This window comes from Diadema setosum, chromosome 14 (assembly GCF_964275005.1).
Source record: "Diadema setosum chromosome 14, eeDiaSeto1, whole genome shotgun sequence".
Taxonomy (NCBI): domain Eukaryota; kingdom Metazoa; phylum Echinodermata; class Echinoidea; order Diadematoida; family Diadematidae; genus Diadema; species Diadema setosum.
Genome location: NC_092698.1, coordinates 16,511,556 through 16,524,232, shown reverse-complemented (window position 1 = coordinate 16,524,232; position 12,677 = coordinate 16,511,556). Strand labels below are relative to the sequence as shown.

Genomic DNA, 12,677 nt, shown 5'->3' with positions numbered 1-12,677 from the left:
AAGTATCGTTCTGGAGGGGTGGTTGTCGAATCCTGCTTATGTTTGTTTAATGTTGCACGTCAAGCACATCATTTACGCGCCGTACCTGCAGGGGTCGAGACACGGTGTCTGATTACCCAATCGTGCAACCGTGAGCGATCCTGAATTGCAGTACGCTCAACAAGCAAATAGCACGTGACCTCTAGATTGGTGTCCACAGTACAAACTAACAGATAAAAAACAGGGTAATACAAGCGTAGTTAGCTTCTACTAAATTACGATGAGGCTGTGTGGGTATTTTGCAATTCAGTGTCAGAAAGAGATTATATCAAGACCAAGTTGTGTGCATGCGGGGAATGTGCGCGTTTTCGTGAGCTAAACTTATAATCATAGTCACAGTGGAACATGGATATAATACCGTGGAGGCATATGGCGGAGGTATAGCTTTTTATAGAAGAAGCTATGAATGCAACTCAGTTGTAACTTTAAAGTCAAACTTGATTACCTGTGAGCTGTGATTTCGGATTAAAGAACGAAGAGGAGTTAACGGAGAGAGATTGGTTGGCGGGCGGAAACATCATGGCAGAAGATGCTACCACACTGACGTCGATTGTCGTCCTTGTGATGACCCTGATGCTGTCTTTTTGCAGAGGTAAGAGTTACACCTATCTTACGGAAGTAGATTACTACTGGAAAGTCTGGAAAGTATGTTTGTGTAGAATTATTGGTGTTTACGTGTATATTTTTGTGTCTATTAGAGGAAACGGGTAGGCCTTCTGCATTTGTGTGTGCAAACTTAACAAAAACACATAAACACAGATAACTTATATATATATATATATAAAACTGTTACACATTTTATGATGAGTTCAACTTTTTAATCCAGCCCTTCAGGGTAATTGTACCATCACGCCAAACCATGATATTTGTCATATCTTCTTCTGTGACTCCCCATGTAATACTACGTATACTAGGACCTACATCCTACCCTTTAGCTTAAAGGGGAAAAATCCCTTCAAATGTATGTAACGCTGATAAGAAAGAGTAAAATATTACGAGTTCAACGGTACAATTTTGATCGAAATCGGATGAAAAATAAGGAAGTTATGACATTTTGAAGTTTCGCTAATTTTTTTCTGGAAGTTCTTGAGCGGTCAGTATGGATGTGCAAATGGAAAAGTGAGCATGTCATCCCCTCACAACTTGCCATATAGTTTGTACATAACATTTTCTATTCAAACGCAATTATGCCCGAGGCTCAAATCCTGGTAAATTATATCTAACTGATCATTACTGTGAAGCTATTCAACCCGGAATAACATCATATTTTGCAGAAGTTAGCAAAACTTCAAAATGTCATAACTTATTTTTAATCCGATTTCAGTCAATTTTTTTTTTACCTTTAAAATATTGAAAGAGGGCATTTACTTTTAAATTTCTCGTCAGAATATCCATGTTTCTAAATTTCCTTAGATGACAAACGATGACGAGGCAAACTGGGCTATACGTAGAAATATGATAAAAAAATACACATTTTCAACCATTAACATAAACACGCAAGCTGGCGTAACTTGAAATTAACTTATAAAACACAAAGCAAAACCAACCAGAGTGAGACAGTCATCACAAGAATGCTATACAGTATGGGTACAATTTAGAATATTGCTGAGATATTTTCAGATAGATTCTGATTTCAATAGTGCGCATTAAGCTCACGTATCTTAAAACATGATATCGATCATTATACTTCATGAAAATGACTGCACTTTGGCTTGTCATGTACCAACATGAACGGACCAATTAAAAGTATGGGTCATGAGATCTGCATTCTTTCATATAACCTAACAAGAGAACCCATGTTATAATTCGTCGGTCTTATGCCAAAAGGGCCTTAAACCACTTCCACTGTTATGCAAAAGGGCCCTTAACGCTATAGAGTTTGTACACTATTAGTGCCCTTTTGGCAGGGGGGGGGGGGCAGTTCTTTAAAGCCCTTTTGGCATAAGGCCGACGAATTATCTTGTGCATCTACAAGGAAATGACTGTCTTGTACCACCATATCTCCACTTGATTATCATATCTGCTCAGGCGTTATAACAAATGGGCGGGCATTTACTATAGATGTCTGCTTCTTCTTCTTTGCATATATCATTTAAATGCTCTATGTAATATCGTGAAAATCTGCAGGATATTACGGCAATCTTGTAAAAGAAGGCATATGGACCCATAAAAGTTTTTATACCTGCTCTTCAGTAAACATGTGACGATGGCAGCCACCAACTGGTACAAGAACATATTTACGGACTAATGATGCCAAAGTCTCCAATATTACCCTATAATACGATGTGCAAATCTGATAACAGGTGTTTACTTTTACTTCAGAGTCACCCACCGACAATGGCTTATCAAAGCCGTTTCATGTCCATACGCAGTTAGCAAGTAGATATTTGACAGTTAGTCTTACATGTAAACCTATATTATAATAGTATATATAGACATTAAACTTGGTAGTTCCTTACGAAATGCATGTAGAATATGTTTGGGAAACACAAGTAATAACCATGTATTCGGACATAATAAATACATGTGCTAACACAATCATAAAGTGACAAAGCTATAGGAACTGCATTTAAAGTTGGCAGTCCAGGAGCGGACCGTTATCTTGCTTTTGATTTTAACAGTGGCGTTTAATCAGGAGGTCACGATCACTGCATCAAAGATAATGATTAGTTTGACCCTGACTTCATGTATGGGCTGCCACGTGATTTTAAAAGGAAAATGTTGCATTTTTCTGTGCCCGTAGGGTGACATGAGCATGAAATGATTCAAGAGCAATGGACAAAGAGATTATTTTCGTAATTGATTACAACAAATTATTCATGAATATTTTTCATTCACCTTCTCCATCCAGGAATTCACTTAGTTGTAGTGCTAGGTTGTCACAAGTCTCCGGCAAGCAGTATGGTTGTTTTAATACAGTACCAAATCGGCCTATTGAGATAAATCATTGTCAGTGGCTCTCTCTTTCTCTCTTTCTCTCATCTTTCCTTTTATTGGGAGAGTATTGCAGAAGTTATGCAGGTAGTTCTGCTAAACTCTTTTGCGTGCAAATTTTTGACAGTGTGTAATATCACCAGCTTCTGCAATAATATTTCGCCTTTGGCGTATAGGGGAATGACACCCAAATATACACATCTGAATTGCCTGAATGCAGAAGTATATATATTGGTGAACAAATTAGTGAAGTTTAAGGAAAATCGGATGATCTGTTCAAAAAATAATGATTTTTTTTTTTAAGTTTCGCTGAATGAGAGGACGCGTTTATGACGCCACTGCGGGACAATTATTCAGAGAATTCAACATGGCAATTGCTTCTAGCACATATGTTTGAGAACTTGACTCACCTCTTTCAGGAAGCAGGGGGAATTACATCACCCTCCATATGTCAGTATCTACCCTCAGAAAAAAGTTTGGTTGCCATAATTGACATAAAAAATAGTTTCAGGGAGATCTGATACCGGTTCATGATAGCGATGTATACGTCATATAATAAAGATGAATGTTGTGAGCCAAGTTCTGTGATACATTTTCATCACCAGTCCCAACGCGCCGTATAGCACCACTGCAACTATACGTGATTACCGATAACATTCATAGATGAGAAATGCAATTATGACGAGAGTACAAAACAACTAAAACAAAACAAGACAAAACAAAAACAAAAACAAAAACAAAAACAGACCACTCTGATTGTAGATTGTTAGGGATGAAAAGCACCTTTCAGTTCCCCTTTTGTTCCCGTATCATTGATAAGAAGAGATAAGAACATTTTTTTTTTAAATCTTTAATATCCCCTTTCTCATTTGGCTTCACCTTGGACAGTGGAAGGTGTGTCGTGCCCCAGTGGATGGATCCAGAGGCCGGACGAGTACGAGTGCTACAGGTTTGTGACCGACACCTCTTCGTGGGACGAAGCACGGAACTACTGCGGCATTTACGAAGGCAGTCTGGTATCACTGAACGAACCTGGAGAAAACGTAAGGTTCCATTCACCAGTTCACTCCTCCCTCCATTCATTCATTATTGTTATTCATTGATGACTTATTGCTGTCAAACCTGAAACTGAATAGGCGTAAGGGTGTAAATATTTTAAGATAACTATGCTTTACAAATCAGTTGTGCAAATACGATTGTACATGTGTATGCATTTGACACTACATTCAAAACTCAACGACTCTGTCAAGTCCGCTGTATCAGTAATGTTAATGTTTTACTGTATTGGATTTATGTTAAATCTCATATGAAAATAAGTGAAATCATAATAATAATAATAATAATAATAATAATGATAATAATAATAATAATAATAATAATAATAATAATAATAATAATAATAATAATAATATTAATAATAATAAAACTTCAGCTCAAATTTATTTAAGTAATTGTGCATTACAGATTTAGTGGCCAAGCCTACTCAAAGATCATGAAAGATTATGTCAGAAGATCAGAGGTTGATTTCATGTGATTGGAATTATTATCGCGGATCGAAGATTCCATGAGTAAAACTACTCTGAAACAATTCGTAATACTTCGAAATACATCCCCTTGCAATGATGATAGAACACCCACAATTGATATTGTTTTTATATAGCAAATTAATCATGTTTTTTTAATTATTTAGACTAATGACATTTCTTCGATATAACTTACTTTCTAGTCTAACAGCGATGACAAGGTTTTGCAAACCTAGAGGCGTGTAATGTGTGAAGGGAAAACCTGGCAACTGATAGGAAAACCGTTTGAATCAAAAGCTGTTATGAATAGAAAGCCTTTTACCAAAGTTCGCTTCGGCGGAACAATTTGGAAACGACATGAAATGGTATGCATATTTCAATTCTGTTTCTCAAAGAAAGAACAGAGAATGCATATTATGCAATATGTGAGCAAACAGCTCTCTAATGCTGAATTGATCTTTGAATTAAACATTCCGATTGTCTTTTTTTTTTCTTCTTTTACTTGCAGGAGTGGGTGATTTCACAGATCTCTGGAAACCAGGATTACTGGATTGGATTGGTTGATAATGACGGCCTTCTTCGATACTCCTGGAGTGATGGCTCAGTGTATGACCCTTCAACTGCGTAAGAGAAAAAAAGACTACCGATTGTTGCAGCAAACACGTATTCTTCGGTTAGAACTTCTCAACAGCAATATCATCAAAGTTATTTCCTGGATTTTCAGATCTCCGCTTGATTTTAAAGTTTTGTGTTTTTTTTTTCATAGAGAGAATATTTAAATCCCAACATTACCATGATTACATACTTTGTAGATCCGATCTGTTCTTTCATTGTCTATACCAGATACAAGCTAATCTCATTCCTTTTATCTTTCGGAATTTGGCAATGTTTGGTCACTCACCCATGGTGTTGTTTGAGCTGCAGTGACCTAGTTTGATTTGCCATTTGGGCCCTGTGCAGGATTACTCTATTATAGTATTATTCATCTTAGTGACTGCTGCAAAGTTACAAAAACTCCTTTTATTATCCTTGACTTTCTTGTTAGAGTCGATTCATCTATCTTACAGATCACTGTTTGGTTTGTGTGTATAACCTATCCTTTTCAATTTCTCCTAGATAAAAATTTCTCAATGGCGATCAAATCTCATTTGTTGGCAAATGTTACAAGTCATTGCTAGTGAAAGGGAATAAGATAGTGTAAAGATGTAACATCGCACAAATTTTGACCTGAAAACATGATTACGAGTCCTGAAAAGTAAGTAAAAGGCGCCCCCATTAAATCTTCGTTGCTGAACATATTGCTGAACATTACTTGAACAATACTTTAACCAGCGGTTTGTTCTTAATCGTTTGTTTTGTACAAACTTGATTTAGCCGAACAATTGAATGAAGGGACAGGAGTTAAAAAGAACAAACAACAACAATAACAACAAGAAGCAAGCAAGCAAAGTGAGGTTATGGATGTGTTCTGTACATGTCTGTTGTGTTAGATCTTGGGCAAGTGGGCAACCGAGTCATGGGAAAGGTGCAAGGACGTGCGTCAAAATGTCGGCTCGCGACAACTGGCAGTGGGTAGACTCGGACTGTGGCCCGGCAAAGGCATTCGTCTGCGAACGGTCATTGTGTGAGTTTGACTCTGATAATAATGACCACAGAAATGTTGATATTAACTCCCGAAGTGATACATAGATAAGGGTAAAGTTCATGGGTTAGTTTATTGCTTGTTGGTGTTTACTTTGCATTTCTGTGTGTTTTTTAATCTTTGAGTTATATGATTTGCAAATACAATAATGCATGATCGTGATGATGGTAGACAATGAGATGGATGCACTTCCAACATTGTTTGCATCGTCACAAACACTAATATTACAATATGTCTATAGTATGTTTCTATTACGCGCATGAATGCATTTGATAATACGCATTAACCATATGAATCAAGTGTACGAGAGAAGAGAGCGAGTAGAGAGAGGGAGAGTGAGTTTGTATTCTGTGTTTCAGATAGTTGATGAAAAATACATCGATAACCATATAGCTGCCACCATATGATGCGATAGTGCGTGTGTATGCTTGCTTGGAATGACCAGAACACATCAAACTTTTCTTCGTAGGCGATGATCCTGAACCTGCAAATCTAATTTCCTGCACATTTCCTGCACCCTGCACATTTGAATTCATTATGATTTCTTGTTCCCCATTTGAAATTTCAAATCTTTTGTTTCCAGCAACCTCCATTCTTTGTGATGAAGCGAACGGGTGGCAGTCAATGTCAGGGAACTGCTACTACCTCTCAGACGTCTGGAGGAATTTTGACGATGCTCAGGTATGTGTTTGACCAATTTTTATCGTCACCCATTATTATCTCCTTGTTTGTACGTATGCTTCTATCACATCTACTTCTTTCCTCATCGTTTGTTTGTTTGTTTAATCTTTACATGTAATCTACATGTTAAAAATCATTCAGTGTCGTCATTTAACAATATTCGTTGCTTCTATAATCTAAATTATCAGATTCAAAATTTTGCTCGTAGACATGACGGAAAAGACAAAAATTGATTTGATTTGATTTGATTTGATTTGATTTATTCTCCGTATGGCATCATTTACAATTTTTTTAATCAACATAATCAAACATGATTTATACAAATATGATGCTCATTATAGCTAGTTTCTACAATTTCAACAATTTTGATGACACATACATCTGTGACACAATTGCAGTACATATGTTATGAATTACCATACAGAACGGTCGCAAATAATAAGCTATAAGCTTGACATTTCTGTTTCCATTTATCTATATATTCCCCTTTTCTCCATTCTTCCATTTTTTCGTTGATTTCATTTTCATTTCATTTATTTCATTTCCAACAAAGTATGAATACAGCGTAATAACTATAATATTTGCTAATATTTATAACAAGTCAACGAGGCCGGTTTATCGTGACAAGGGAAAATATTGTGCAACGAAATAGTATAGTCACATACTGTAGAATTCATAGTATGACAGAAGATCTGTGGAGAAGGGAGGGGACTGCTGAAAGCGTTTCTTGTTACTTGTAGCCCCTCATGAACAATATTTGATTGTAGTTTGTACTGAACTAAAGAAATTGAGACAATTTGCCTGAAAAAAAAAGAACACAGAAAAAGGCAAGACCTTGTTTTTCTCTGCTCCCTTGTTAATAACTTTCCCGAACTCCCTCTTAGTCTTAACTATCATTATTTCCATTCTATCTCTCGCTTTCCATCTCTCCCCTTTCTAACTTACTTGTATTAAACTACGATTGTATTAACTTATTTTTATCACCCTCACTAATCTCCCTCTCTGCACCGCCCCCTCCCCCTCTTTCCCTCTCTTTCCACAGACCTACTGCGAGCAGTTCGACGCCAACCTAATGGACGTCAAAGACGAAGATGAGCAGACTTTGCTTGTGGATCTCGTCATCGAGGCGGGGCTTGACTCCTGGATCGGCTACCGCACCGATGTGAGTAATAATATGTACCAATTAAGTGCAGGGGATGTGTAGACTATAATGACCTAATAGTGAATTATATTTTGTATATATTTGCAGATTTCGTTTTTGTCGAGTCGTTTCAATTACCGCGTACTTTTTCGAAAATTTCTGACAATTTAGAGAAAATAACAACATGTGTAACTTTCTAAATCAAGTGATAAAGTAAAATAACACACAACTAACTTGATTGCAACTGACTGACTAATTGCCCTATCGACGTAAATAAGCACTGAATTGATCAGTGTTTTAGGAGTAGCCATTATAAAAGAAATCATGGGCGTAATACTCGAGTAGGATTTGAACCTACGACCTCCTGATCCTGCTGATCCTGAATTTCATGAATTTGAACAACCAAATTGATGTTTGATAATTCGTCATACATATGATGCAAGTTTAAAAAGTTGGCGCATGCTTGATGACATGGCAATAACGGCTTTTCTACCTCCCTACTTTTATTGGGGTTGTTTTGATGCTAATCTGCTCAACGGCCACAAATTTAAAGTGATAAAACACGATAAAACTACAAAAATAAAGCAAAACTGAATTAAGTTTTGAAAATCATCTCTCACATGTGACATCTTCCAGAATGGGAAGAACAACTTCGAGTGGACGTCAGGAGCTACGTGGAACTATCAGAAATGGGGGCCAAACGAGCCAGGAGAGTAAGTCTTCTGCTTCCATAATAACAAAATTAATCCAATAAATTTACATATAATTTTAAATCAAAATTAATCCAATAATCCTTGGTATGTCAATGTCTCAAGGCCTAAAGTTAAAAAAGGAAACCAACAACGACAACAACAAAATAAACCGCAGATATACTGTACTGTTGATACCTGCCATTGATGGCTGGTTTCCGTCATAAGCAGTCTTGCAAATATATAGGTGTGAACAAGAGCTTCTGGCCCCTGAATAACCTAATAGAAAGTTCGGCAATAATGCCCAAAATTAAAGTAAACTAACTTCGAATAGTGTACATAATCTACGCCTGATTTGTCTGGAAACTGTCTGTTACTAGAGGATTATGAAACAAAGACTAACAGAACGTTTCTTTCATCAAAATCCCATGCCAGAGATCAGCAAATGTGCACTTGGGTAGAAAGCGCCAGCACCTTAACTGGAAATTGGAGTACCGGCAATTGCAATGACTGGCTGAGGTTTATCTGCGAAAAGCCCCAAGGTATCACAATGACACCTTTCTCGTAAACCATCGGGTTTTCTTTTTTTTTTTCCTATTTGCTTCTTCTCTGTGAAGAATTAGACCTTTTTAGTTGATATGTATTGGCAGGTTGGCTGACATATCAAAGGAAATTCCAGCACATGCTTTACACGTGATCGTTCGAAATCAATTCAATACAATTCAAATCTTATTTCATTTTCCCAAAAGAACATATACATTTCCTTCCAAGGTTTGCATTTTCTTTCTCGTGATACATTCATTCGTACATATATTTTGTATTTTCTCTTATGACTTGTAGGCCTATTTCCTAGAAATTAAGACACTATGATTCGTCGAAATTATTATATATTGTATTACCTTTTGCAGGATGGTAGCAAAATACATATTAAAACTGAAATAAGTATTTGTGTTGTTGTGACAAAGGCATGTGTTATCCCGGCTGGAAGATGCACAATGGCTACTGTTATCAACTATCTGCTGACGAGCCAACCACGTGGATGTATGCCAAGGAGTACTGCGAGAAAGAGGGCGCTGTTCTTCTCACTATAAAGAGGTATGTACAGTACTAGACAAAAAGAAGGAAAGACAAATCAATTGCAATAACGTGAATATTAATTGTTCTGCAGTGAAATCGTGATTTACTATGAAGAATATACATTTCTGGAAAAAAAAACTGCTTTGTAACCACTGGTACATTTTTTTGGTTGTTACGACAATGTATGTTCCGTGATAACTTATATTCTTCTCTTGTTTCTGTGTGTTTTGTTTGTTTTTAGTGAGGTAGAGCAGGAGTTTATCAATCAACAACTGTCGAGCTTGTCACAATCAGGAATTGAAAATCTGTGGTTTGGAATATCAGGTATGTACCTTGTAGCCCTTGTGGAATGACATTGATGCTTAGTATAGTATGTTCTGTACATTCATTGTATTGTGTAGGCCTATTTGAGTACTCATGCTATTGTGTATTTGTGTGTAGACAACAGAGTTATTCTAAGATTTTGTCCACGCAATAATTTGTATTGTCAAAATTAATTATATCACCAATGATAAGATGACATGCAAGTTGCTGTGCTTTCAAGCAATCCACAGTGTTACACTTATGAATATTTTTGAACATAATGAATTATAAGTAAATATTCATCGCCGTGAATTTTATGGAATTAATAAATCGTCGAGAGTAAAATAGATTGTATCGAAGTCCATCCTCAGTCAGTTATAAACGTATTGAGTGTACTCACTTCTGGCTCATTGTAAGTGTTGCAAGTTGAGGATAACACAGCTTCTTTGGATCCTTTTCGTATTGTTTGAACAGGTCATTGTCATGCTTATTATAGTGGTGTTTGAATATATTTGCTACCCTTAGCAATGCTTGGTGTAATTATGGTACTACGCCATATGATTTTCTTTTCTTCTTCTTCTTGAACTTCTTCAAATCAATCCCAACTAACAAACACAACAACAAAAAACGAATAAACCAACAAAACTTCCCAGATGTTGAACACGATGGGACGATACAATGGGCCGACGGCACGGAGCTGGCACCGGATGACTACCAAAACTGGGCGTCACACACGACACCTGTCAACAGGGAAGACGAAAACCAATGCGGCTCCATTTATACGGGTAACTCTGCACACACCAACCAATCACCGATCTCCACTACATCTCTCACTATATCTTGATGGGTTAGAAATCCAGCATGTCTAGACCACTGATAATTTAAGAAGAGTGTACAGAACATTGCTTCTTCCCCGTGACAGATGTCTCAATCGAGCACCTGTCGACATGACCATATAGATGATTGAACAATGGCATTAGTGACAGATGTCTCAATCGAGCACCTGTCGACATGACCATATAGATGATTGAACAATGGCATTAGTAATATTAGTAATATGTCGGGAATAAGCAAAGAAGATAGATCAAGAGTCAATTCATCTCAATTGATAATTTGGTTCATTGTTATTGCTTGGGTAAAGAAAGGGCCCATGAATCACGAGTGAATCATCGTTCAACTTCTTCTAGAAGCACAATTTATATCTAGCGAGGAGGTAATGTGCGTAGCAGGAGGCAAACTTTTGACGTCAGTGACATCATTCGCAAAAATAAATGCTATGCAACGTAATACCTCCTATACGTGAGAGAACAGGAGATCAATGTTTGCAATGAATTATATGGTTCAAGAGCAAATATTAGCTCACTGTAGTCTTGACATGAAATGAAACAAGTACAAATGTAAAAACGTATTGAATCAAAGTTCAGGTGATATAAAATTGCAAGCCATGATCATGTCTGTATGCAAAAGAAAACTAACACAAACTGTTTATTTGTTTATGAAGTTTACCTTTTGCATGACTACGATGTCCAAATTGTGCCCTTCTGTAGAAAAATGAAAAAAAAAAAAGATACACAGTACTTTGTATATGTTCAGTCAAAGAGTTTTAATCAAGACAAATGTCTGACCTGGGTGTACTCTTTTCGTACAGAATCTTCTAACGGTCAGTGGGATTACGGAGACTGCATCAACGAATACAGCTTTGCCTGCAAGATTAGGGAAGGTACGCCAGTCACATCAACTGTTTCACATTTAATGTCCCCTACATATGGGGTATAATGAAAAAGGATAGTACGTAGGAGAAAAAAATGATCGTTATACATTTATAATGTTCTCAAAAAGGAACCCATAGCATACAACGAAGACATTCAAACGAGAAATTGTGTCTTTAGCAGTTTTTTTTTTTCCTGGAACACTTTTTGTATAATAGTATGATTAGGTGTGTCTTAGATGAGTCCCCTTTTCCTTTCTGAAAAATCTTGTGCACACTTTTTCCTTTCAACTTTAATAACTATTGAAAGGATAATGCTACTTCTCTAAAAGTTGGTATTAGACATGGATAGAATGTTTTCATAGAACATGATGGAACATGATGAATTTCAGCCTAATTTGATGACCCATTCGTTGTTGCTGCTATAAATGAGGTTTTACATACTGTTTTTCCATTCACTTGCACTGAGCATGGCTTAAATAGGTCCTTTACTTCAGAGCCTTAGTGTGTGTGCTTTCTTTCCGATATTTTGGTTTGTTTGTTTGTTCATTTCCATCTGAGAAGATGGCTGGATAGCCCATATTCAGCTATGCTATTAAAGCTGGTCTTCCATGGGGTCCAATTGGATGTGAGGTGGTATAAGTTAGGAGAGTTCATTTGAATGAAGTTGTACATCATTTTAAAGCTAGAAATTCTGCTCTTTCAGAATCTGCTCTTTTCTTAAAGAAAGTTATGGCGACTCTTGGGCCCGAATTCACGAAGGTGGTACAAACAAAACCATGGTTTAAAAACCATGGACAAAAACCATGGAGCGCCAACTGTCGCACGGAATATTTCGTTACGAAATTGGTCATTTAGTCGATAAAATGACGGGTTTCGTTAACGAAATTATCATTCCGTGGACGAAATGTTCATTTAGTTACAAAATGTTGTCATTTTG

General features: G+C 36.8%; 2 protein-coding genes across 2 annotated transcripts in view; both read left to right on the top strand.

The window, feature by feature from the left end:
• Nucleotides 1-558: 558 nt before the first annotated feature.
• On the top strand, nt 559-5,124 carry LOC140238171 (C-type lectin domain family 17, member A-like). The gene is made up of 3 exons (XM_072318109.1): nt 559-631; nt 3,862-4,016; nt 5,005-5,124. Exons 1-3 carry the CDS (start codon nt 559-561, stop codon nt 5,122-5,124), a joined length of 348 nt encoding a protein of 115 aa, XP_072174210.1.
• Nucleotides 5,125-6,041: 917 nt separating this feature from the next.
• The window catches only part of LOC140238170 (macrophage mannose receptor 1-like), a 12,677-nt gene continuing 6,041 nt past the window's right edge, over nt 6,042-12,677 (top strand). Inside the window, exons 1-7 of the mRNA XM_072318108.1 lie at nt 6,042-6,120; nt 6,722-6,819; nt 7,862-7,981; nt 8,597-8,673; nt 9,968-10,050; nt 10,683-10,814; nt 11,678-11,749. Coding sequence (XP_072174209.1) covers nt 6,042-6,120; nt 6,722-6,819; nt 7,862-7,981; nt 8,597-8,673; nt 9,968-10,050; nt 10,683-10,814; nt 11,678-11,749 — 661 coding nt within the window. The remainder of the gene's footprint in view (nt 6,121-6,721; nt 6,820-7,861; nt 7,982-8,596; nt 8,674-9,967; nt 10,051-10,682; nt 10,815-11,677; nt 11,750-12,677) is intronic.